Source organism: Ammospiza caudacuta, chromosome 13 (genome assembly GCF_027887145.1).
Source record: "Ammospiza caudacuta isolate bAmmCau1 chromosome 13, bAmmCau1.pri, whole genome shotgun sequence".
Lineage (NCBI taxonomy): Eukaryota > Metazoa > Chordata > Aves > Passeriformes > Passerellidae > Ammospiza > Ammospiza caudacuta.
The window spans coordinates 3,138,561-3,165,994 of record NC_080605.1 but is presented as its reverse complement, the minus strand read 5'-3'; the positions used below and the strand labels follow the sequence as shown (position 1 = coordinate 3,165,994).

General features: G+C 46.0%; 1 protein-coding gene across 1 annotated transcript in view; it reads right to left on the bottom strand.

Annotated features, from left to right (window-relative positions):
- Positions 1-2,863: 2,863 nt before the first annotated feature.
- Positions 2,864-27,434, bottom strand: part of WTIP (WT1 interacting protein) — an 85,696-nt gene continuing 61,125 nt past the window's right edge. The window contains exons 4-8 of the mRNA XM_058813529.1: positions 15,634-15,696; positions 12,770-12,900; positions 11,658-11,709; positions 9,901-9,969; positions 2,864-6,868 (exon numbers count right to left, since the gene is read on the bottom strand). Of these exons, the coding sequence (XP_058669512.1) occupies positions 6,716-6,868; positions 9,901-9,969; positions 11,658-11,709; positions 12,770-12,900; positions 15,634-15,696 (468 nt within the window). The 3' untranslated portion in view covers positions 2,864-6,715. The remainder of the gene's footprint in view (positions 6,869-9,900; positions 9,970-11,657; positions 11,710-12,769; positions 12,901-15,633; positions 15,697-27,434) is intronic.

Sequence of the window (27,434 nt, the reverse complement as noted above, 5' to 3'; positions counted from 1 at the left end):
TATCAGAAGTTACAGTGAACCCCATAGCTGTTAAAATATATAAATCAGCTGCCGATGAGCCCAGTAATGGTGGCTGAGGAGTGACCTGCAATTTATTCCAGAAACCAATGCCCTCTATTTAGAGAATGATATTTTCATGTCCAGCTTAGACACCCAGTGAAGACTGATGTCTCCTTCTCCATGTCTGGAGCTCTTGGTCACTATTTCCAGACATTGCTTAGTAGTTCCTCCTTCAAATTTTCTTATCTGCAAGCTGCCCCAAGCATGAGGCTGATTGCACCAACTGGGATCACAGTTTTGGCAAATTCAGCTAAATTCAGTGATGACATCAGGTTGGCTGGGAGTGTTGACCTGCTGGAGTAGAAGGCTCTGCTGAGGAATCAGGGCAGGCTGTTGCATGGGCTGAGGCCATTGGTGTGAGGGGCAACAAGATAAAATGCTGGGTCCTGTCCTTGGGTCACAACAACCCCTGCACAGCAACAGCCTGGGGCAGAGGGGCTGGAAATCTGCAGAGGGAAAGGCTTTGGGGGTGATGGTGACAGTGGCTGAACATGAGCCCAGGAGTGCCCAGGTGGGCATCAGCACCAGGGCAGGGATTGTCACCCTGTACTTGGCACTGCTGAGGCCACACTCTGAGTGTTGTGCTCAGCTCTGGGGCCCCAACTACAGCAAAGACCTGGAGGGGAAGGGAACAGAGCTGGGCAAGGGTCTGGAGCCCCAGCAGGGGCTGAGGGAGCTGGGCAGGGGCTGAGCCTGGAGCAAAGGAGGCTCAAGGGGCCCTTGTGGCTCTGCACAGCTCCTGACAGGAGGGCACAGCCGGGGGGTCGGGCTGTGCTCCCAGGGACAGGGACAGGACAAGAGGAAATGGCTTCAAGTTGTGCCAGATGAGGTTTAGGTACGATAACAGGGGAAATGTTTTCACAGAACAGGTTGTCAAGCATTGGCATAACTACCCCTGGGTGGATAGAAAAGATGTGTGGATGTGGCATTTGGGGACAGGGGTTAGTGGTGGCCTTGGCTGTGCTGTGTTAGTGGTTGGACTCAATGATCTTAGAGGTCTTTGCCAACTTAAACAATTCTAGATTTGTGTACACACACATATTTGGCTTTGTGTGTGTGTGTGCTGGTGGTGAGGTGTTGCATCAAATGACATCTTGTCCATCCTCATTTATTCTATGAACTGTGGGGACTGAAGACAGCCTCACCAGCCTAGTTCCTAACAGCTCCCATAACTAACAAATGGCTCTGGCTCAGTCCTGGGATGACCTGGCAGCATCCTGGCTCTGTGCAGGAGCTGCAAGGTGAGGGCTGCAGCCCTGGGGGTGGCTGGCCAAGCCCTCCTGAATCAGCTGCACACCAGGTTTAGCAGCCATGGAGTTCAAGAGTGCCAGAAACACAAAGTGTGGGCTGACTGCCATGCCAGGGACCCAGCACAGAGCAGGGACACAGCAGAGTGCCCAGCACTGCAGCCTTTGGTGCTGCTCCCCAGGAGCACCCACACCCACCCTGCCATGAACCAATGTTCATTTCTCCAGTCTGTGCTTTCTGCATGGAGGCCCACATGGAGCAGTTAAGGTTTTTAAGTGCTCTGTTCTTTTCAGTCAGTTGATTCTGAGTTGGTGTAAATTCCTGCTGCATTAAGATGTCCTAGATTTTTATTAAGTACATTTGTGTCACCCATGTAGTAACGCCCTGCTAAAATGCTTTGAGTTGGCCAGTCTTTGTGCTTTTTGTTTTTTCTTCAAGGAGGGCATGGATCGCTCATTTTGAATGAATTTTTGAAAATAATGAGTGAGAAAATAGCATCTATGTGAAGGCCCTGCAGAAGTATGGTACATCTGTTTCAAAGCACCAAAGTGCAGACTGTCCCTAAAACAATTGTGGCATTTGTAACTCTTTCCATTCTGACTGTGCAGAAGAAAAATATGCCACAATAGCCATTGTGGGAAAACCTCCAGGAAGTTTTTTTTTCCAGCTGTGAAGTCATTTGGGCTTTGCCAAGCCAGGGTGGCAGAGCTGCAGAGGCCCCTGCGATGGGAGCAGCTTGGGAGTGTTTGATGTGTGCCCTCGGTGCAGGGAGGAACATTCACCGGAGCAGACTGCCCAGCCTGATGGAAAGGAAGGACACTGACCATGAGGACACAAGGAAGGAACTCTGCTGTCCTCTCCCCTGGCCAGCTGGACACAAGGCACCAGTGTCCCTCCTGCCCAATGACACAGCTGCTCCTGCAGGGCTGGGGAAGGTAAATGTGACCAGGCTCCCATCTGTGCCATGAAACTGGAGACAGGAACGTGGCAAAAAGCTCCAGAAAGGCAGAACAGACAAACTTGCATCTCTTTGATCCTATCAGAGCTCTGGCCACAGTTTCTGGATTACTGTGACTTAGCAAGAATACAGAGAAAATTCCCCAAACCAAGGTCCAAGTGCTTCAAGCTAAGTTCATAGCCCAGGCAAATATTTCTCTTGTGGAACACTCCAAAAAAATAATGAGAGTTTTGAAAAGGAAGTGTTCCTCAATACTGACTGTCCGACATGTGAACTAGCCAGACTGGTTAAAGCTTAATTAAAAAGTGCCAGAGTGACTAAATTCTTTTCTAAGTGCAGCTGCAGAACGTTAGCTGTGGGCACATTTTAGACCTTAATTAGTAACACTTGCACTAGAGCACCAAAATCTTTCATGAATGCAGCTGCAATCAATTAATATCAGTTAGGCATTTCTGTAGGCATACAAGGGCTCCTAAAAATTGTTTTAATGCCTACCTAGATTAAATAAAAATAAAATAACTACATGCAACAGACTACAAAAGCAGAGATAACTACAAAATGTCTTTATTGAAAAAAGCAGATTATAGCATCTAAGGTTAAATGAAACTTCTGACTTTAATATTAAATAACTTAAGATGATAGCAAGTAGCTTCTTCTTTAGATAAATAAATCTACATTTCCCAATTTTTTCTTCAACAATCAAGGGAATCAAACACTGAAACACAAAACCACAAGTAATTCTAAAGACTAAAAGACAGAAGCACATTGAAAGGTTTTACAAGGATACATATATACAAAAATAGTTAACTAATGTATATTTTCAGCATGTAAACTAGTTACATGATATACAAACTGGGAATTCATATATTTCCTACAAAATAAAAATCAACGTTGGTCCAAGTTCTTGGAAGAAAACTATATTCTTTTAAAGAAAATGAAAATATTTCTCAAATGAAAACTTAATTTAAGTCAAATTATATACTCTAGTTACGGCATTAGTTACAGGATGAATCACAAACTTTTAAACTTTTCTTGAAACACAAGAAAGCAGCTTTTGTTTCCTTTAGAGCTTTGGTTTACTTTACTACTCTGGAATTTCTGGTCTTAAAGAGTTCCTCTAACCATGTTTTCCTTTTGAAGCTCCACCTTACAAAATATACACACACACGTGCACACAAGGAAAAGGAAAAGGAAAGAAACCCCAACAAACCCTCTCTGTAAGCTCAATTCTCTGAGTGCATTCTTTTGTTTTCAAAGGATGATTTTGGTCCTTTCTTTGGAACTCACCCTGGGCGGGAGGGACCCTGCACCTCCCAGTGGGAGGGGCAGCCTTGATGCAAATGAGAGCAGGTTGTTATGAACTTTATGGAAATATTCTGAAAGTACAGTAACAGCTTCTCAAGAACAATTGCACTGTAAAATGAACTTAGGAAGTTTTCATCTGTGTTGAACTGATTTAATGTAAGAATAATCCGTAAAAAAATCATTAAAAGGAGAGTTCTTATTTACATTATTCCCCAGGCAGGAGGTAAAATTTGCAGAAACTGTCACTAGCACTAAAGAGTACAGCACATCATTATTTTAGGTTTGATTTTATTTTTCTCTTTGATTTGAAAAAAAAAACCCAACCAAACCTGGCAAATCTCACTCAAGCCCCAGTTTTTATAGTAAATGCTGGAAAAGCAAAGCTGCACTTTGTAATACAGTAATGGAATGCATCTGTCTATAGAAAATACTAGAACAACAGCTGCTGCTTTCTGCTTTTAAACAAATTGCTTATTCTATATTGACATATTGCCTTTCAGAATTTTTACCATGGTGACACTTAACAGATCAGAACTGCACAGAACTACAAGAGACTGAAAAATCAGCATGTCAAATGAAATTAAATATTATTCTGTTCTACAGGATAATAATTTTGAAAAAAACATGAAGAAATGGTCTGGTATGTACATGTTTGAAAGCGTGCTGGCCCTTAAAAAGGATGTTGGAAACTTCAGCTGATGCCCTGATGGAGGCAAAGTGTTCAGGAAGGTGCTGGCAGGGGACTGGGCTGAATGCCAGGGTAAGTCACCTCCAGCCCTGTCCACTGTCAGTGTGAAGGTTCTGCTTCTCTACTGGTAGAGAAAAAGCATTTTTCCAGTTCAGCAAGTAGCTGTTATTGGTTCCCAGGAACATACCCAAACCTAGTCTATGTATTTTAATAATTTCTTAATCTGGGTAAAGACTGCATGTAAAGACATGCAAGTGAAAATTCCTCAAAGCTAAATGTGGTCCACAGCACCCTCCTGCAATGGAAAATGCATTCCATTGCAGCTGATGCTAGAAGTTTATCCTGAAGCTCTGGCGCCTTCCATGTTTGTAGCAACCTGAAGGAATTATCTAGTCATACAATCCACTTTAAGACATTTTTTCCCCCTTTCTCCAGCATTTGCTGCCATGTGTAATTCCACTTCTTCCTGAGGCTGTGCTGCTGACTATGGACACACAGGGAGTGTCTGCAAATGCAGAAGTGCAGGTGCACCCCTGGCCTCTCATCTGCAGGCCAGGCCTCCTGGGCCACAGTGCAGAAATGGGGCACTGACTGCACTGTAGTTACTTCAAACCCTGGCATTCACATTAAACATGTTAATTATACACCGATACATATTAACTACAAAATTACTTTGCTCAGGAGCCTTCAGTAGGACAGGTTAATCTAGGCCAAGGAAGTCTGGCAGAAGTTCAGAAATCATCCTTTTTGTTCCTTACTAACAGAAAAAATAGTTCTCAGGAATTTTTCCTGTTCCCCTTCCCCCCAGCTTTCCTCATAAGGAAATTCCACACTATCAAAAAGTTCTGTTAAGGGAGTTAATTATTCCACTTAGGAATTAGTGGCCATTGGATGCTCTTTGTGCTTTTCAAGAGCACCACAAATGGCTTTCAAAAAGTCAATGGAGCATAAGAAACTGAACTGCAGTGGTGTTGCCAAATAAGTCATTCCATCAGCCTGCATGCTGGATTGAACACGGCATCGTTTCCGAACGGCTCCGGCGGGTTCTCCAGTGCTGGAACTGGCATGGAAATGGCCCAATTTACACATGCCAAGAATCCACTCTGGTATTTCTACTTCCTCTGGGGCTGAAGAATTTCATTTTATTGTAACTTTGAATACAGTTAAAGACAGCAATGGTAATTTGCAGCTTCAGGAAGGCTGGGTCAATTCTTGTGAGAATGCAAGGGATTTTTTTGACATACAGATGTGTGATTTGCATGTAAAACATCAGCACATGGTAAAAACAAACCATTAAAAAAGATTCATCTAACTTCCTATATGGAAGACATATATTTCTCCCCAGAGGTCTGAGGGTACTGCAAAAGCTTATGCAAAACATGAAAGTGTGTACAGTCTATGTACAGCTAACACTTGTTGTAAACACTGATGTTTCGTGGTCTGACTCTCTAAATTACTACTCCTGCCATACTGCACTTTGCTTTCCAATGAAGACAATCACCATAATGAGTTTGAAAGTAATCTTGAAAAGAACACAAAGCTGAAAGGTAATACCAAACCACTGTGCCTCTCTTTAATAATGTCTCAACATACAATCATGAAGCAGTTGGTAACAAATGAAGTCGTGGATAAAACAAGCAGTATAAAGACAAGTGTACCTTTGCATAGAACCCTACTGAACAAAAAACAGGTTTGAAATATGAATTCTTTAGTAAGTGCCAAATGGTCCAGTTGATAGGAATGCATTTTGAAGCCACGGCTACACAGCCAGCAATTACAGAGGGCTGCAACTGCTGACCCTGCATGTGCCAATTTTTGGATACAATCCTCTGTACTGTGGGTTTTTCATCAGAGGCTTGCCACATTTCTTGAACAAGCCAAATAATTAATCTTTGGATGACTGTGGGACCCTGTAGGATGGAGAGCTGGCCTGACACTTCACAGAACACCTTGCTTTAACCTTGCTGAAAACTGCCCTGGCTAAAACACCTGCTTGCTGCCTATTCCCTACTTCTGGAATCTAAGTATTCTCTAAGACCAGAATTCAACAGAACTAGCTAAAATGCTAGCATTTATCTTATCATGCTTGCTGCAATATGATAAGGTGCTAACTTTTGGAAAGTAATTCTACACTCCTTACTTGGGTGTAATCTCCACTGAAGGAAGAGAGCAGGGAGTGCAGAACAGCCCTTTGTACCATTGTTTTTAGAAATGCTGCCATTTACAGTTACAGTTTAGTGGTGAATTATTTGTTCAAGTAGACGGTGTCTCAGTGAAAATGTTTAGATAAAAGAATGCATATGTACAAGATCAGAAAAGGACCCCTCACCTCTGATTCAAAAAATAAATAGCTGGTTTAGATGGTTATTACTGGAACCTCATCTTTAAAGGAACGTGAAAGTAATCTTTAGATTTTTGTCTTCTTTCCAACGGCTCTTTGATGCTGGAAATGTCTCTCAGAGTTCTGTGACATGCATGGGGTAGCTCGGAGGTGGATGTGATGGCAGTTTGATATTAAGGCGCCTGATGTGACAGCTGTGGCAGAGCAAGTGGCCCTCTAGGGGGTAACAGCGATGGCCTTCCTCATCATTGAGCTGCAAACCACAGTCCTGGAAGGAAGAGAGACATCCCAGATCAGTGAGTGACTCAGGCAGGCCCCTCCCAGCCCTGCTGCCCTGTCCTGCAGGGGCCCAGAGCTCCCTCTGCCCCCAAGGCCAGCAGCCCCCACAGCTCCTGGGATCTGCACCCTGACCACTGACATCCCTGGGATCCAACAGCACAGGCTGTGCCCAGCCTTTTGTTCATCACTGTCCCATCCTGCTCTCTTCTCCATCCAATAAATGGTGATGCAAACCAAAAGCCTAAAAGCAGCCCAGGGGCTGACCCTGCCAAACACAACCTGGAAGAGGCTTGAACAGAGGGGAGCTGATTCTGCAGCAAGGCAGATGGGGGGAGCATAGGCAGAGAATGAGAGGGGAGGGCAAAAGTGGGAGAGGTGACACAGCTTACTGCTGGAGCAGGTCTACACTTTCTCTAATTTGGAATGAAAAGAACTTAAAGACTTCAAGGCCAGTGGTCCATCTTTAGTGGAAATGCAGGTACCTCTGGGACTGACACATAACTACAGACAGAGACAAACACAGAAGCAGCTAACAGTGATCCTGCTGACCCTTACGTACACTGCAACAGAGACCACCCTGATTTCCATCACTGTAATTCTGAGGGCATTTGGAAATCACTGAAGTTTGGTACTCAGGTTTAATGTTACAAGTATGTTAAATACTTAGAAATTATTACTGTGATCAGCTCTGAGAAACCAGAGATTCTGAGTATTAATAGAAATGCACTTAATAGAAAGAAATAAAAAGCCAAACAGAACAAACTGGGTGTATAGGTGGTTTTAGTACTGAAAACAAATGCAAAGCTTTTAACTGAACACAGTGTGTAATTTTTCAGCTTTCACAGCTCAAGTTTAAATCCTCAAATTTTACAACACTGAAATAGACTGAAAATGGATTTTAAAGTAAGCTTTAAAACTGGAGTGTTAATTTAGAGAGTTCTTGATCTAAGTATCTGCCAAGGTAATTTTCTCTGTGTTGCTACATATTATATAATGATTTTATAGCAATTTATACAAGATTTAAAATTAGAATTTACCAATTTCAGATATGCCAAGTGTTTGTATCTTCTTCCCTCTCCAAAACTGAATTCCCTTCCTGCAAGGAGAAAGCCTGCCTTGTCAGCAGGTCCCAGTTCCAGAATGGGGCTCCAGTGATCTGCAAAAGGGCTTGAACCCCTCCACAGAAGCCAAGTGGTTGCATGTGAAAGAGATGACACAGAAAAGCTGCAAATTTCCAACCTGACCACTGACTGTGTGGCACCAGCTGAGGGTGACACCAGCAGCAGCTGAGGAGTGGCTGCCTGAGTCACAGAGCCTTGCTAAAATCTTCACATCCCTACCTTGTGTACCTCAAAATCCTGCACTCACTTTTCCAGCAGCATCTGGGGACAGCAGTGTGCAGAGAGCCTCATTTGAGAGCATCAGGCACTAACCCACTGCTAACTCCTGATTGCTGTACATTAATGCACTCTGCCTTTATGGGCAGATGTGGAGGCAGCTTGATTTGCCTCAAATGGGGAGGAGAATGGGGAAATGAATAATGAAACAGAAGGGAAAATAAACCCCCAGTGGGACACTGCAGCATGAAGTCAATAGCCTGAGAGCAGGGGAGGGAGCTGTCATCTTAGGTGAAGCCTGCACAAAGCAATAGCTGGGGGAAGGAGGAGGGAAGTTCAGCTCTCCAAATCACTGTGATTTCCTGTGCCAATTGCTCTTGAAAAATTAATAGAAATGGATGGAGTATCAGGTGTCTGTTGGAAGGACATAGCTGAGTGGATGGGACCTTCCCTACATTTAGGTACATAACAGTTCAAGATGCCCTGAATTTTATTATTTTCTTTCTCAGTCAGAAGATTCTTTGTAAAACCTTCATGCAACAGTGCCTGAAGGCAGCTGTATTTCTGTCCCTGGTGCTAACAGGGAAGATCTGTGTGGATATTTGTGTGCTGTGTCAGAGTGCCAAACCTACAGCAAAAAGGAAGGTTTTGGCTGATCCCAGCTTAGTGAGTTTGTTTCCCTTCCTTGCTGTGGGATAAGGATGAACTCAGGTCTTCTCTCTGAAGCAAGAGCACTAATTCCACAACTTGATCTGTGGCAATGAATGTTTAAATGTTCTGCACAATAAGAAACTACTCCCAAAAAAGTGACAGAAAGTCAATGGTGTCCTGGTGCATTTTCCAGTAAAGAATCAATGTTCATTCAGCATGGAGAAAGCAGATCCCCTAGAAAGGCCTTCCAGTGAGAATCCTTCCCTGCACAGCCAATGTAAATTCAAATCTCCTCAGATCAGAGCCCTACAGACTGTACAGATGAGGAAAAAGACAACTGGCACCTACTCTTTGCTCACTCCCCATCCAGAAGTACTGAGAAAATTCAACCCAACCAACCAAGCCCAGCTTTGAAGCTCATATATTGGGGAAAAAACCCTCCAAAACTAATTTGGTACTGGTGATGGCAGCACCACTTCCAGCCCAGGCAGCATCCACCTGTCTGTCTTCCTCAGGAGCTGTGGGGCAGAGCCCTGCCTGCCCAGGGGGGCAAGAGCCAGGGAGGGCAGCCCAGGGGCAGAGCAGGTCCCCAGGGCAGAGCAGGTCCCTCAGGACAGAGCAGGTCCCCCTCAGGGCAGAGCAGGTCCCCAAGGGCAGAGCAGGTCCCCCTCAGGGCAGAGCAGGTCCCTCAGGGCAGAGCAGGTCCCTCAGGACAGAGCAGGTCCCTCAGGGCAGAGCAGGTCCCCCAGGGCAGAGCAGGTCCCTCAGGGCAGAGCAGGTCCCCCTCAGGGCAGAGCAGGTCCCCAAGGGCAGAGCAGGTCCCTCCCCAGGGCAGAGCAGAGCAGGTCCCCCCAGAGCAGAGCAGGTCCCCCAGGGCAGAGCAGGTCCCCTCAGGAGAGAACAGGTCCCCAGGGCAGAGCAGAGCAGGTCCCCCCAGAGCAGAGGAGGTCCCCAGGGCAGAGCAGGTCCCAGGGCAGAGCACAGCAGGTCTCCCCCAGAGCAGGCCGCGCCGCCGGCCGGGCCCCGCGCTCACCTCACAGTGGTAGCACTCCACGTGATAGTCCTTGTCCATGGACACCACCCGGATGGTCTCCTCAGAGCCCTGGGGACCACAGAGAAGGTGACAGTGGTGTCTCAGGACACAGTGCCAGTGGTGTCTCAGGAGAACATGACAGTGGTGTCTCAGAAGTGTTTTTCAGTCCCCACACAGTGCCCAGCTCGTCTGGGGAGCTGTGTCCCTGGGGGAATCCCCTGTGCCCCATGCAGCAGAGCTCTGTGACCACTGAAGGTCTTGGCCCTGGGCACTCCTCAGCTGTGCAGCAGCACTCTGGGTGTCTGGCACATCTGAGCTGCACAGGTCATTTGGGAAGTGCAGCCAAAGCCTCATGCTCAAGGAACAAATCAGTCTTGAAATCAAGTATTCTTCCAAGGGCGCCCAGGATCTGAACAAATTACCAATCAAAAACCTGCTCATTGGGTAACTTTTCCTTGTATGCATCCTGCTCTGATTTCCAGGATGTGTTCCTCTCCATCCATCTGCTGCACAGCCCTTTTTCACATGCACATGTCACTGTGTGTCCCCACAGGGACTGACATACCAGTCTGGCAGGTAATTACCTGCACAGGCTAAACCTCAGCAGAGTTGTGCAATCCTGGCTGAGCCCCAGGCCTGCAGAGCAGCCCATACCCTCCTGTAACCTCCATTCTGAGGACAGAGCTCATTAATTGGTTGCCTTGTGCTGTTTCCAGTTCCAGGTGTGGTTAGAGCACCAGATATGATGTGGACTATGTCTGAGAGAAGCTGTGGGCAAGTCAGCACCTGCACTGCCAGACTTTAACTAACCCAGGAAATTTCCCAGGGAAGGAATATGGAGTGTGTCCCATAGTCATCAGGTGAGTCAGCACTACCACTGCCTTTTAATTCTTTTCCTTTCTTTCTTGAGAAGAAAAAAGAATTCTTTTTTAAGACCCAAATTCAGTGACATTTACACAGAGATTTTCTCCTCACAACCCATCAGTACAGCAGTTCTGGTTCAGCCTTAATGGGGTTTTTTGGTGTTTGGTTGCTTGGCCAATTAACAGAAACACCAATGACAAATGAGAGTAATGTGCAGAGTGATGGAGGTGGGCGTGTGAGAGGCTGTAGCATCAGGCTTCACTGGGGCACAGCAGCTCACAGGAGGGAAGCTCTGGTGCTGTAAACATGACAGAGGAAAGGGAGATGCTGAGGCCCTTGCTTACAAATGAGCTGGTCACTGACCTCAGCTCAGAGGGTCCTGCACCCAGCAGAACACCAGGGAGCCCCACTCTGGGCTATTGTGTCCATAACACTGTCAGCATAGGCTGAGCTTGCAGGCAGCTTTCACCTGGTTCTGTTTTTGTTGTTGCCTTTTCAACCCATTTAAGAACTTCCATTCCACTGCCACCTCAGGACTGCAGACTGTGTGGTCTCCTAACAGGGCCAGTAACCATCAGATGCCTTTTCAAGGGCTTTACTCCTTGAGTTGTTCTTGGAGCCCAGTCAGTGTTTTCAATTAAATGAGGTTTCTAACAGATTGATGAAGACCTGGAAAGCACCCTAAAGATAAGAAGTACTGTGCTGTGGGAGTAGTGTGACTATTACAACCTCTGGGAATGTTTGGGAGTGACTTTACTGCTGAACTGAGTTTAATTTAGTATCTAACATGGTACAGATTCTGGAGAGGAAGGAGAAGCCTTTAGTGTGTCTTTAGAAAGTGCCCACATACCCACAGCTGTTATCCCCAGGAGTCAGTGCATGTTAAAACCTACCTGTGCTGGGAGGATTGGCTGGTTACAGGAAGCACATTTTGGTGCAAAAACCCTAGGGTGCAAGAAGAAAGAGTTCCAATCACATATAAAGCATCTTAAAAAAGCAGAAGCAAGAGAGCCATTGTAATCATGCCTTATTTTTAGTAAAATGGAGATCCACAGGATTTAAAACCCCTCTAATTGTTTGATATTCAATGAAAAGGAGATTTGGGAAAGGCTGATCTATCCCAACTTTATTGTTTAGGTCCTCCCAACCTTGAGGCACAGTGAATCCACCCCTCTTTCTGTATATGCCATTTTTCTTTCCTTCCTTTATTTATAAAACTATTCCAATTCTTCCAGAGCCTTGATGCTTGACTACAAAGCAGCTCCTGACTTAGGGACTCTGACATGAGAAAGACACAACCACGTGTCCTAAACAGGAGAGGGGCTGATTGTGGCCAGAATCTCCCAGCTAAATACAAAATGGGCTTATGGTCCTCAGCTGCATTTTATGACAGTCAGTGGGCCAACATTGACTGTGTCCTTTTAACAGTCAGATTGGCACCAACAGGGCTGAATTCAGGGTGATTTACTCCTGCTGCATAACTGAGTTATTGGCTAACTGCAGCTAAGTGCAGGATCCCATTGCCTTTGAGTGGAATCTGGAAAGAGTCCAAAAGCAATCTCTTAAACCTCTGCCTTTTGTCAGGTAAGGCTCAGTTTGTTCTAGCAGTAACTGTTTATTACATGTGCTCTGTGTCAGTTAACAAAACTTACACTGAGTCAAGCTCTGCCAGAGCCTCTGCTCCTGAAACAGCCAGCAGAGCCTACCAACACTTGCAGAAGTGCCTGGTGGAATTAGTGTTGGCAGTCCTGAAGGAAGCAGAGGAGCAGCCCCAAGAAGCCCATCCTCTGACACAATTTGATTTTCAGCCTCACTTGGCCACTGTGTGCCATAAGGCACTGCTTAACAAACCTCACAATACTTTACAATTGCAACACATGAAAGAAGCAGTGAGGGACATCTGAGCAAACAGGAGTGACCTTTTTATTTATCACAAGGCTTATAACTACACCAGTGATTTAACTACTGTAGGTTTGCTGAGCATGCAGTGGATCTGTGTACTCACGTGTGGTAGTCTTTGACACAGTAAATATTGTTTTCCACGTCTACAGTGAAGGGGACTCCATCCAAGCACTCATTACACACCACACAGCGGAAGCAGCCAGGATGGTAGGACTTGCCAAGGGCCTGTAAGATCTTGTGAGGCAAACAACAAAATAAGTGGATGCATGATTACATGAGATATTGTCTCCCCATAAACTGCTGTGTCTCTCTCATTTTTAATAACGACAGTGAGAAAAGCATTTCAGGATGAAATTACCACTCTGCAGATCTGTCAGCAAGGGGCCTCTTAAAACAATCAGCTTGCTTATTTTAGTGGGTTTCAATATGCTCCCAAGGAAGTGCAAGGGCTGCAAATCAGGCTAAGCCCATCAGCTTTAGCTCTGCAGGGCCAGTACTGCCAATGGAAATTAAAAATGGCTTCACAGACCTTCTCTGGGGAAATCCCAACTACAAGGTACTGGGATACAGAGTTACCTTACAAAACTTGACAGGCTGTGACTGACAGAATCCAAACTGGTCATTACTCAAAAAGTTAAATAGCAAAACAAGCAAACAAAGAGGTGCCTCTTTATTAACTAAGGATCTTAATCTCCCAGAGTTACTGACTGTTTATCACTCAGTCATAGGGGCCCATCAGTTTCTGATAAAATTCCACCACTATCCATGTGTTTGGATACTGATCCATGCACTGCCCAGGCTTTCCCCATGCTGACCTTCCCTACTGCATTTTAAAGGTTTCAGGGAAAGGTTTGATTCAACCTTGGCTGAACTACTACAGACAACCCCAGTGACACTCACTGTGGCACTGGGACATTGAGGAGGACACTGCAAGCCCATGAACGAGCCCCTGGGAAGAGTGAGACACAGCTATCACTTTCAGGCAGCTCTCAACAGATTATAAGACCAATTCCACACCATTTTGGGTGTAAGAAGTATCTTTGGAAGGTAATTTCAAAATTTCAGCTGCTAGCACAGTGCTCAGCTTGGAGCTGCTGGGAAGTTTGAGGTGAAAAATCTACACAGACCAAACTCCCATGGCCCTATAGGTGATTCTATGAATAAAGCTCAAACCAAGAGGAAAGAAGTGCAGAAAAAAGGGCCAATTTAATTTAACCTTTATTTCCCTCTCTGATGAAGCCCTGTGATTCAGTGGCATCAGACTCTGTTTGACTGAGAATGGCACTCTGAGCCAGAGGCAGCTGGTCCCTGTGCTGGGTTGGTGCTGCTGCAGGAGCACAGTGCAGTGCCAGCCTGGCAGAGCTGTGCAGCCACAGCCCTGAGCACAGGGCAGCTCCTCACCAGCCCTGCAGAGCCCCAGCTCTGCCCCAGCTCTGCCCCAGGCCAGCACTCAGCAGGGCCAGGCTGTGCTCCAAGGCAGGAGCAGGCTGGAATTCCCAAACAGGAGAGCTGAATTCCTGGAGCTCCCAGAGCTGTTGCCTTTTGTCAGAGCACACTTGCTGATGGGAGAGAGGCAGACAAGCACCTGCCAAGCTTGCAGCTACTGGGTTCCACCAGTGAGGTATTATGGACTCTCGCCTGGATTCTGCAATTAAGGGCCAGCTCAAAGCAAGCACGTCAGGATTCCCCTCCCCCTCCCAGCATGACACAGCTCCAGAGATTTGCTCCTGGCTAAAACGAACAATATCCTTGTCCAACCAGTGGTGCCAGAATGTGAGCCAGAATCCTCATTAGTGAAGTCCCTGTTCCAGCTCTGACTGAACCTCTGTGTGTGCAGCACACCAGCTACTCCTCTTAGGCACACAGAGCTTCATGCACACTTTAAAGCAAGAGGAAAACAGATACACTGCAGGATCTGCCCTTCTTTGTTGTGCAAACCACTTCACTGGGTTTGGGAATTTCTGCTTAGGAAGAGCACACATAACTCTTCTTACTTTCAGCCCCTGAAAGGATGCCAGTAGGATCTGGCCAACCCAAAGCTCTTTGATTTTATTTTTATTACAAAAGTAGCTCTGACTACTGGCTCCCTAAAAATCCCAGTGGCAATAATGCATTTTAAATGACGTGGAGCAAGCAACAGAGGGTAAACAAAGTAAATCACAAAACAGGTGACAAATCTCAGCACTATTGATAATGTGTCCCTCTCTGCTCTATCCCAGATTCCACCCACATGACAGAGCTCTGGTTATCTACTGTCTTACAGAGCACACCCACCATGTTCCTTCACCATATTCTCATACAAAGCTCTGCTGTACTTCCCCCTTTAGTATTAAAATTCTATTTTATTTTGACTCACAAATGGCAGAGTGTCGCAGACATTTCTCCACAGAAATCCTTTCTTTCAGATTTCTGCGTCTTCGGGAGGCCAGAGGCCCCCGAAGAGAAGGTAAACAATTACTATCAGCTGCTGTGGAATGCAACAGGAACACCTTGATTGGCTCATTTTCTATGTTTATAATTAAGAACCAATCACCAGTGCAAGCTAGGGAACTGAGTCCTTGAACACAACTTTGTTGTAGATTCTTTTCTATCTATGTCTAGCTAGCCTAGCTGCTCTGCAAACCTCTCTCCTTATTCTTTTTAGTATAACTATAATGTATTATATCATATATTAATAAATTCAGCCTTCTGATTCAAGAAACAAGATTCACCGTCTCTCTCTCACCAGCCAGCGCCCACTCAGGCACGGTAATAGCAGAGTAATAGCCTTCCATGTTCTTAGGTAGCAAAGAAGCCCAACTTTCTGCCCCTAATAGTAGTAATGGAGCATGTAAGTATTTTTATTTACTGCCTCAGTTTCAAAACCTATGTTGACAGCAGTGAAGACACAGTACCAGCCTGGGTAGGGAAAAGCAGATGTCCCACAGTGTCCCAAGTTACCTGTCATTAGGAGTTTAGGTCTCTTACCATTTCCATTATGAGGTGTCCACAAACAAAGCACTTGTCTGCTGTTTGCTGAAAACCTGAATACTGTTAAAATGACACAAAAGAAAGGATCATTAGTAGCCACTCCTCTAGCCACAGAAATACATTTTAGGTGAAGGCTGTGCTATGTGTGACACAGGTTTGGGAGACAGTGACTCAGAAGCCTTCACTCAGCTCTTGCAGCATGTTCAGAGACCAGTCTGGCCTTCTGATCCACTGCAATATTTCCACTGAGATTCCCCATGTAACAGTATTATTTTAAGTTTGATTTTTTAAAGTCTTTATGGAAAGTTTGTGTTTCCTGTGCAGAAATTAGCTTGAATTGTCTCTTCTGGTGGTTGTTTTAAATAACAGAGAGCTCACCTCCCAAACCCTGCTCAGTTGGCTCAAATCAGCCACCTCAGACTTGGACCCTCATTTTACTCAGTGTTATTTGCAAGCTAGAAAAATGACCCCAGGCCCAGGAAGGATTTGGCTGCCCTGTGGATCCCAAGCCTTGCAGGCAGGGAAGGATCCAGCAGAGCACCCACTGGGGTTTGGGCTCACTGCACAGTGTGGGCAGCAGGAGGTACCTCAGGACAATGGTGCCAGCCCACACTGCAGTGCCAGGGCATGGCTGTGGGGAGAGGCTGTGCCTGCCTGGCACCAAAGCTCTGTGCTCCCTGCCTGAGCAGTCCCAGCCTTAACTTTGTGCTCCTGTCCCCAAAGCAGATCCCATTTCAGATGCCAAGGTCTGCTTTTAGCCCTCTGTTTAGAGGCACAGAAAAACCATCCAGGTCATCAGAGTGACCTCCAAACAACAGCCTACAAACAAGAGACATCTTCCTGAGGGACTCCAGCCTTGTGAAACTGGTGTTTGCAGGGGCTGAACCCTCACCCTGTGCAGCCCATCTCAGCTGAGGGCTGTGTGAGCACCATCCTGCCTGTGCCCACCCACCCGGGGCAGTGCAGTGATGCTCCTCTAGCACAGCTCACCTCAAATGTGCTTCAGCTGCACAACACAAAAGATGAGGAAGGGGAGGATGAATGTAAAGCAGGCTCCTCTCCCAGAACACAGGTTAATTGGCTCAGGCACCTAATGCATCCTCTGAGCCCAGCAGAGTGTATCTTGCTCCATTCCCCCCTGGTTTAGTAGGGATTAACTGTCCCCTCACATCAAAAGCCTGTGCTTCCCTGCCTGGAGCTGCCATATGTTTTCTTTTTTTATTGGAGTGAGGGGATTACATGTTATGTTGGATCAATAGGTTGGAGACAAAATTATTGTTGCTATGCAACAAAGTGATTCTGTAGGAAAAGGTCTCCCAGACACTTCGATGGGCCCAGAAGTCAGTAAACGATACAGCAGCTGTCACACCCAAAACTCACTGTGCCCTAAGAAAAACAGCTTGTGCAGGCTTAAGAAACTTTGAAACTTCCCTGGAATAGATCAGGGTGCTGAAGAACAAATACAGAGGTGGCAGTCCTAGCTGACACTACTTTTATTTGCTTTTTTGTTTTCCTTACTGATGCAGGAAAAAGGTCTCAGTGCTTGGGATGTCTCCTGGCTGCCCCCTGGCTGGACTGCTCCTAGGGCTGGGAAGCCCAGGCTCACTGAAACAGGTGGGCAGCTCCTAGTGACACAGACAGCAGAGGATTAACAGCAGCACAAATCCAGCTAATCTAAAATCCTGCTGGAATGAATTTACCAGTCCCATCTGGCTGTCATTTGATAAGGAATGCAAAGGAGCACTCACCCAGCTATTGATGAAGAGGGGACATTATTCCCCAGGAAGAGAATGGCATGGTGGTCAGATTAATGGCATTTATTGCTAACTAGATTGTCATAAATTATACTGTTTGTCAGAAAGAAAGGCTTTGCTGACACAAAATCTCTCTTTATAGAAGTAACCCTATTAAATTAAAACCATGATTTGTTTTTAACAAGAGAATTGTTATTAGTCAAACACATCCAGAACTGGATTAGCCCATTAAGAAGACTTTGCAAAATGGCAGCAAGTGCAGTGACAAAACATTTCCCATGCTCAGGGAGCTGTCCTTTAGCACTACACTCCTCTCTCCTGGTCACAGGGTCAGTCCCAGACAGACTGAAGGTCTGGGTCAGTGACATCAGGGGTTTGGATCCAGGTCTGCTTGTATTTTAAACCTATTTGGGCTGGAAAAGAGTAACAGCCTGAGAGCCCAGCAGCACTGTTTCTACAGGATGGCACACTGGGGGCACTGCTGCTAAAAGCAATAAATGACTTTCTCAACATTTCTGGAGCTGACTGTGAACTGCTTCTTTGCACTTTGATCCTAACTTGGAGTGTTCAAATAAAGCTACTGTACTAAGCTTTGAATTTTAGAAGCAGAATTTAAAAGTCTTTAATTACTAATTAAAATTGTCAACGTCTGTCTTTGAAGCACTTGATTATTACCAACCCTCACAGTCCTGTGTGTGCAATGGGAGAGGAGCTGTGACTTGCTCCAGACTGCAGCCAAGGCAGAGGAGCCTCTTCATTATCTCAGCACACCAGGAGCCTCCTGGGGTGGGCTCCCAGCAGGGCTGGAGGGAGCAGCACTGGTCCCAGAGCTTGTGAGTAGGGAACTGAGAGAGGAGAGGGTTTGCTACACAGACTCAGAGCCTTTCTCATTACTGACAGAGTCAGAGCAGTAAAAAGAGCTTTTGAGCACAGCCCCCATCCAATCTGGAGACATGAAAAGCAGGCTGAGGTGAAGCAGTGAGGTGACAGCAAGACCCTCATGGAGCAGCCAAATCTCAGCTGTGGTTCTTGTTCCTGTGCCATTCACAGGCTCAGTTTCATTCAGGATCTAAGCACGTGGGGCTCACTTCTAGCCTTCCTCTAGAAATGGGTTCCCTCTGTGCCAGGTTCTTAAAAAAGGTATTTTGTTGGCAGAGCAGTAAAGTGATGTAAATACACCAATGTCAGTCTGGATGGGAGCAGTCAGAGGTCTATGGACACTCTATCCACAACAAATGGGAACTGTAATTTTGAGCTCTCCCTAATATTCATTACAGATGCTCCTTGAGCACATATAAAAACACTGAGAGAAGTTGTTAATAAATGACCAGCTCTGAAATTCAAAGCTGAAAATGAAGTGTTACCCTTTACTGTCCCTTCTGTGACTCAGCAGTACAATGCTGGGTACACCAGGATGCAAAGGAAACAAAGTGCAAGTTGAAGAGCTGGCATATTATTTCTCCTGTTTTCTTAATTCTGGTCTCAGCTGTTTTCTTCCTTATTTACCTTGTCCTTGTCTTCTCTACCAGGATAATAAAATCTCATTTTATATGCACAAATGAAGACTTTGTAATTTAGCTCCTCAGCGATACTTATATAAAATAAGACTCTGGAAAGCTAAATAAACATTGAGAACTATGTTAATTATGTTAGAATAGCAGAGTAAAAATAAAGTAGAAGACTTGGCTGGCTGAACTTTTCTTTTGTTTGTTGTCCAATATACTTTGATTATCAAACAGACAAAAAAAAAAAACAAAAAAAAAAAAAAACCAAAAAACAAACAAAAAAAGAAACAACTCCAAAAAACCTCTAATGATCCTGTCCAAGAATCTTTGTTTCAATGTAAGAGGAAAACAAGACCCCTTCTGTCCTGAATATTTAGGCCTGTTAGTATCCTCCTGTGATAATCTTGGGATTTATAATTCTTCTGTCTAATATGCAATATATCTAAAAGAAATTAACAATGAATTTTGAGCCTACAGTGAACAATTATGCATGGAGGATAATCCCACCAAGTACTATGAGAAACAATTTCCCCTGCCCGTTCTCAGTCCTGCAGCAAACCTTGGTTGTCTACCAGGGTCTTTTAAAGTTTGATGTTCCCATCGTGATTTCCAAAAGAAAAACATTCAGAAAACAGTGCTCCTGAAAAAGGCTTCAGGACCAAACTCTCTACCTTAGGCAATGTCAGGCCTTTGAAAAGCCATGGCACTGCTCCTCCCTCCATCTGACTGTGCCCAGGGAGGGGCTGCTGCTCTTCCCTGCTGTTCTGCACTCAGCAAAACAAAACCTTCCTCCTGGAAACAGAGCCTGGAATCTCATTCAGGCCCTTTTGCCTCTTTGATGAGGATGTCCAAAACCTGCTGAAGGTTTGTGCAAGCAGAGCCAGCGGTTACATTGCAGTGGGTGTGGCAGCTGCTGCCCTGGCAATGGTATGAAGCTGTAAAATCTCCAATTCACTGCTGCAGCACTGCACATCACCCACTGTCCAGCCCAGGCCTGAGATCCCTCTCTTTCACACTTTCAGAGCTTTTGAGTGGGATGATAAGGAGGTTTTGCCAAAATGCTTCAGGCATTTAATTCTGAAAACTGATTTCTGAATTGGGTGCTATGCTAATAATGTATTCCCACCCCAGGCTGCCTGTAATCCCTCACAGACTCTCTGCTCCTTGCTTTCCCATTAGCAGAGCATCTGTCCTCTCACTGCTGCATTGTTTGCTCTCTGCATGGGACCCTCACTACATGAGACACAACAATGTAAGAAATTCATGGGATCACATTAAGAGAGGGAGTAAATATCAAATTTGGTTTCATGCAGATGGGGTTTTGTTGTTGTTTTTACACACATATTCCAACGCAGTGATTAAAATGAACTGGACAAAATGGGGCCTTCTCAGGCTCAAAGATAAAGGAGCCTCATGGCAGGTGACAGGGTAACTACAGGAAAATAGTCCAGAACTTCACTCCCATCCTGCTGAAACCCCCTCATATACCCTGTGCTTGACCCTGCCTTGCAGTCTGTGAGGAAACACTACACAGCACTTTGCCTTCTTGCTCCTGTCTTTCCACTTTGTTGTGTTTGAAGGACAAGGACAGGGCAAGGAGGGACTCCATGCTCTGCACAGAGGCAGCAGAGGTCTGGCCATGCACAGAGCTGTGCCAGAATTCAGCTGATCCTGAACTCTGCCATTGTACAGCCCCTGAGAAGAGCCCAGCCATGAACATCCTACAGAGACCCTGACTGGGCACTCACCAAGGCTTCTTGCTGTGTGATTGATTAGGAGCCACTAATGATTTTCTTAACTAGATCTTCCTTAAACAAACTCCTGTGGGAGCATCACAGTGATAGTGATCAAGAAAAAAGGCTGAATCAACAGCTTTAACTCTGATCATATTACAGAGCCCAACATTTACTGACCTGATTCACACTGTAAAGCACTTCACACTGCACAGGGCTGTAACTCTGCTGCAGGTTGTTTACTGTCCCTGCTACATCTACTGCACACACTGAAAAAGCTGTTTACACAAGAACCTATCTTCCTGGAACAAAAATCATCTGGATTTTATTCAAAAACAGTTGTTGAGAGATTTCAATTCAGAACATAACAGCAGCTAATAGCAACGTTTATTACCAAAGTGGAAACTTTCTCACATAGGTCTTTTTCTAACCCTCCCATAGAAAAAAATTAATGCTGTCTGCTTACAAGTGTTTGGCAGGAGTTAAGACATCATTAGAAAGGGCTCTAGTTCTTTTAAGTGTGCTTCAGTTATTGTAATTTACTTTTCAATGGAATATTAAGAAAAATGGATAGTCTGACTATTTGGATCACCATCTCAAGGAGAAATAGTGGAGTGATTATCTGGCATGAAACCAGCTGGAGTTGGTAACAGGCTCTTCCAACATTCCACCAGCAAATGTAACACTAAAGGGAGAGTTACAAAAGGTAGTGAGTAGTGATACATCTCAGAAAAAAGCCTGTCTGCCTGTCCTTGTCTCCTTTACCATGTCCCAGAGAGTGATTCCTCCAACTCCTTCAACAGCCTGCAGCCCAGTTCAGGAAAGGCTGAGCACAGACCTTGCTGACACTCTGAACTTTCACTGCATTATGTTTCTCTGTGTTATCACCTGGGCCTGGGTACCACCTGGGAATTGCTCTTTAATAAACCTGAGATGTCTCAGGACTCCCAGTGCATCCCAGTGAGCCCTGTGGTGACTCCTGCATGTGGTGCTCTCAGCCTGCACCCTCAGCTTCTCTCATTGTTTATGGGCCCCAGCTTTAAAACTTTGGGGAGAATCCCCAGGAGAAAACCCAGGTGTCCCCTGCAGACAATGGGACTTCAGCCACCAGCTTCAATGGACTTGAAACTTCTTGATCCAGGATACAGCACTCTGGAGTTGTGTTGCAGTAAGAGGCAAACCCAAACTGTCAGCTCTACACACTCTTCATGCTGATTCACATCCAAGTCCACAGTGCAGAGGCAGACCAATATTTGACCGATATCCCTACACTATGAAACTTGAATTTTAAGGGTCAAATCTGTAGGTTTGACCCAATGCTTCAATTCAGAACACCCCAATTAATCATCATTACTGTCAAACTCATTTATAAAATACACCCAGAACCACTGGCATATTACAAACTTAGGGAAAATGAAGGAAGAAAATTATTCAAATGTTTTTGGCAGGGAGGGGCTGGAGCAAGACACACACAGGCAGCAACAGGACTGCACTCCCTCATGCCCCCATCAGGAACAGGCTATAAATGTCTGCCTTTGTTTTCAGTGACACCAACACTGACTCTGGAACCTTCTGTCCCAACCTACAGCAACCAGCACCTTGAAGACACTCAAAGACTTCCTTACGCTTCTGTACCTCAGGAATATTGCAGCAAATCCCTTTCTAAGCTTTGATTCCATCATTCTTTAAACTTATCAATAAACTCCCCTATCTGTCTGTTCTCTGTCTTTCTGTTCTCCACACAACATCCTCCCAGTTATCTACAGCTCCATGTGCTCTGTGATTCCCATCAGATAGGAAATGGACACAAGCTGCAGCTTCACTCATTCACCTTTTCAACTGAGTCTGTTTTTTTCTAAGAGTCCCACTTAGCAGAAATGGGCTCTGACTAATGCACCAGTCCCAGGGCTCCCTCCCAAGGGGGACTTCCAAACATTTATAGCCACTGAGATGGAAAATCAAACCTCTGACTCCAGCTGACACCAGCTTCCATTACACTAAATAAAAACTATCTTCTGAGAGCCCCAGCAAGTGGGACAGGCCATTTCCCACACTGCCAGCCCTGGAAAACAGCATGTGCACAAACTGAGAAGAAAAGCCTCATTAGTATTAATATTTCCATTGCAGCCATGCCCAGGGGCCCTGGCTGGGGTAAGGGTCTTGCTGTGTTTGGTGCTTCAGGAGATGAAGGTGCAAACCCTGCTCTGATGAGCTGCTCATCCCTCAGTGAGATCCTGTCCCTTCCCAGGAAAGGCTGAGCATTTCCATTTCCCAAATGCTCCTGAGTGAGATCCTGTCCCTTCCCCAGGAAAGGCTGAGCATTTCCATTTCCCACCTCAGGTGCTCCTGAGTGAGATCCTGTCCCTTCCCAGGAAAGGCTGAGCATTTCCATTTCCCAGTTCTCCTGGGTGAGATCCTGTTCCTTCCCAGGAAAGGCTGAGCATTTATTTCCATTTCCCAGCTGCCTCCTGCTCCTGCACACCCTGACAACCTCTGCATTTCTGATCTCACTGTGACATTTACAGTTGTGGATGTGAGACCAGGCCCTCTGTGCCCTCTGTAGCCAACTCCTGCACTGCAGAGACCAGCAAAGAGAAGTGTCCTGGTTGGGGTACCAGTGGCTGGGCAGGGGAGAAAGGGATCCAGAGCACCACCAGAGTGGATGGAGAGGAGAAGAAAGGCTGGAGAGAGACTTCAGGGCTGCAAGAGGCTCTGCTGGGGCTCTGGACTGATGCCCTCCTCCTGCCACAGCCCTCTGGAGCTGGGGAGGGCAGGGAGAGCACACCCAAAGGCTCCTGCAGGTCTGGAGTGCACTGAGTCTCTTTATGGCTGGCCATGTGCAAAATGAAGCTTTTAGAGCCTTTCTCGGTGAGGATTTACGGGCAGAGTTCCTCCAGTCTTGCTCACTGAAATGGATGAACAGCTCTAGATGAAACTTTCAAAAACTAATGACAGCAAAGGCAGCCAGAGGCAAAAACCTAGCATGAAGAAGTTCAGCCTAAATGATTAAATTTGGCAAAGTTTTAAGACAGTGAAAGAGAAAATCTTACAAGGGGAAGTTTGGGATGACCTTAGAGCAGAGCACTGCAGCCTGTGGTGTCTGAAATAGGTTATTTCCAGAGCATCTGAGCCTCTTCCAGTAGTGCATTAAGCAATGTAACTAACATCTGTCACGAGGTTCATTTTCCCTCTCATCTCCTCCCTTGAGGGAAATTCTCTCATTTCTTAACCTCTACTGGACCCCTACTCAGTAATGTTCATTACCTCAAGAGAAGGGAAAGCCTATCAAAAAGAGGAAAAAAAGCAAACAGATAGATAGTAGATCTAAGATTCAGGCTGCTTTGGTGACATTTTTAAAGTGTTTTTTGCCAAGCAAAACAGTATTTTAAAAAAATAATGAATTCTTTACGTGATATTTAAGCATAGAAAAGGAAAGAGAAATTAAAATTATTTTTCCTTCACCCCTGATTATGCAGCAATTTATCAACAAAATGAAACACGAACATCTGACTGGGATTATTTATTATACAGTAAGGCATTTATTTTTTGTTCACTTCACCAGGAACAGTGTCTCTGTTATGGCTAGTTAGCCATCTGTGTCCAAAGAGCTTTCAGGAAAGGATTAAACTGTCATTTGTTTTATTTCCTTTCATGAAATAACAGCTCCTAACAGGGCTGGGGCAACACTTGGGTCTTGCTGGACTTGCTACTTTAAGGTGGCATTTAAAGGAGTAACTGGACATTCCTTAGGGCTAAAGCAAAGCAATGTGAAGTGTGGGGGTTGTTTTTGTTCTTTTTGGTCCTCACACATGCAGTGTCCTCCTGGAAATGGCACAGATCAGCCAATCTCTTGGGCAGAAGTAGAATTATCTGTAGAATTATCTGTGTACTTATTTTTTTAAATCTGATTAATTCACTTAATTCAATTAGCCAATAAGGGTTTAAGCACTGACAGAATGTGCAGCTAATCAGGGCTGGCAGCAGGAGGCTGACAAAAATGACCCTGGGGGGCAGAGGTATTCCACATCCTCCAGGTGCAGGGGATTCCTATCCATCCACCCATCCATCCACCCATCCATCCATCCATTCCCATCCATCCATCCATCCATCCATCCATCCATCCATCCATCCATCCACCCATCCACCCATCCATCCATCCATCCATCCATCCATCCATCCATCCATCCACCCATCCACCCATCCATCCATCCATCCATCCATCCATCCATCCATCCATCCACCCATCCATTCCCATCCATCCATCCATCCATCCATCCATCCATCGATCCATCCATTCCCATCCATCCATCCACCCATCCATCCATCCATCCATCCATCCATCCATCCATCCATCCACCCATCCAGCCATCCATCCATCCATCCATCCATTCCCATCCATCCACTCCCATCCATCCATTCCCAGCCATCCATTCCCATCCATCCATCCATCCATCCATCCATCCATCCATCCATCCATTCCCATCCATCCATCCATCCATCCATCCATCCATCCACCCATCCACCCATCCATCCATCCATCCATCCATCCATCCATCCATCCATCCACCCATCCATTCCCATCCATCCATCCATCCATCCATCCATCCATCCATCCATCCATCCATTCCCATCCATCCATCCACCCATCCATCCATCCATCCATCCATCCATCCATCCATCCATCCATCCACCCATCCAGCCATCCATCCATCCATCCATCCATCCATCCATCCATTCCCATCCATCCACTCCCATCCATCCATTCCCAGCCATCCATTCCCATCCATCCATCCATCCATCCATCCATCCATCCATCCATCCATCCATCCATCCATTCCCATCCATCCATCCATCCATCCATCCATCCATCCATCCATCCATTCCCATCCATCCACTCCCATCCATCCATCCATCCATCCATCCATCCATCCATCCACTCCCATCCATCCATCCATCCATCCATCCATCCATCCATCCATCCATCCATTCCCATCCATCCATCCATCCATCCATCCATCCATCCATCCATCCATCCATTCCCATCCATCCACTCCCATCCATCCATCCATCCATCCATCCATCCATCCATCCATCCATCCATCCATCCATCCATCCACTCCCATCCATCCATTCCCATCCATCCATTCTCAACCAGCCATTCCCAGCCCCACCGTGGCATCCCCTGCCCACCTACAACAGCACAAGTGGGGAAGAAACTTCTGACACTTCTTCTCTGCATAGACAGAGCAGAATAAACCAGCTGGTGTGGAGAGTGTGCCCTCAATGAAGGCAAACATGGGAAAACTCTTTGCTGGGAGGATGTGCCTGGTGGCCCTGGCAGGGGCAATGTGGGCTGTGCTGGGGCAGCCTCCCCAGGAGCACCAGTGTGAGACAACTGCTCACTTTGAAAATTTGAAAAGGTTTATTAAACCTTGACAAAAATACAACAAAGGAGTACATAAGGAAAATGCTGCAGCACTGGGAACTGCCCTCATGGATACCACGTGGCAGGTCCATCTTTAAGATGGATGCTCAGTCTTTTATACCCCTGGGGGCTGCATCAGCCAGCCCTGGCCCCTCCAAGGTCTGTCAGTCAGATCCTCTTTGCCATTTATCAGTGCAAACTGCTTTCTTGTAACTGGATTGGAGGGAAGCTGTTGCCATGCCCAACCCCTGAGCACCCCCAAGCTTTTCCATTCCCCCCTGCCCCATGCCAGGGACACGTGTGCAGCTTCTTTGTACCTGTCCTGGACAGCCCAGGCTGTGTGATGGCAACAATGCAGGGGGAAAGGGAACCATGGGGAGAGCAGAGGACATCTAAACTACAATAGCATAACTGTACATCACTAAAACTTCTCTTAATATTCACACCATAGTTATCCCTTAATTGCCAGAGCCAATCAGCTCATTACCCATCTGTAAAACCAGCACCAGCTCACCCCTGGCTGTGCCCACAAACTAAAAACCCTTTTTCAAGAGAGGGGCACATTTGGAAAGGCTGATGCCAGCAGCTCCTCACTGATGGTTTGGAAGCACTGGGCAGCCAAAGCTCTCAGGGGCTCACTGTGCTTAAGGTGACAAATGTGCAAATGTGCTCTGCTCAAATGCCACCTGCACAGGGCCATGGAGGAGAGGAGAGGAGAGGAGAGGAGAGGGAAGAGAGAAGGGAGAAGGGAGAGAAGAGAGAAGAGAGAAGGGAGAAGGGAGAGAAGAGAGAAGAGAGAAGAGAGAAGAGAGAAGAGAGAGAAGAGAGAAGAGAGAAGAGAGAAGAGAGAAGAGAGAGAAGAGAGAAGAGAGAGAAGAGAGAGAAGAGAGAAGAGAGAAGACCCCTGGAGCAGCTGGACCCAGCACTGGCTGGACCTCGAGGGGGACACTTCAGCCAAGGAGGGCTCTTCCAAGAGCCAAACATCTGAAAGGATCAGAGAATGGGTTTTTTCAAGGTCTTGGATTCAGGGACCACAGGTGACACTGAAGTGAATTCCACATGCCACCTCTGATTGAGTGGGAGAGCTGATTTGTGAGCAGTGAGAGGTAGTTAAAGAACCAGGTATCCCATCTGAGCCCCTGACTGCAGCTCTGGAGACTGCTGCAGATGGAGCTGGTCTGACACAGCAATGTGGTACTGCAGGAGAAATAAAATACTGACATCTATAGGATGTTCAATATTTTTAGCAGCTACAATAGGAAGAAATCCATAAATAATATCCATCCTTCACTAAAATTTTCTGCATTTGTTCCCTTCAAGAGCCATTTCAGCTTTTCTGCCCATCACTGTGCAGGTGCTGCTGACATGCAGCCCCAAAATC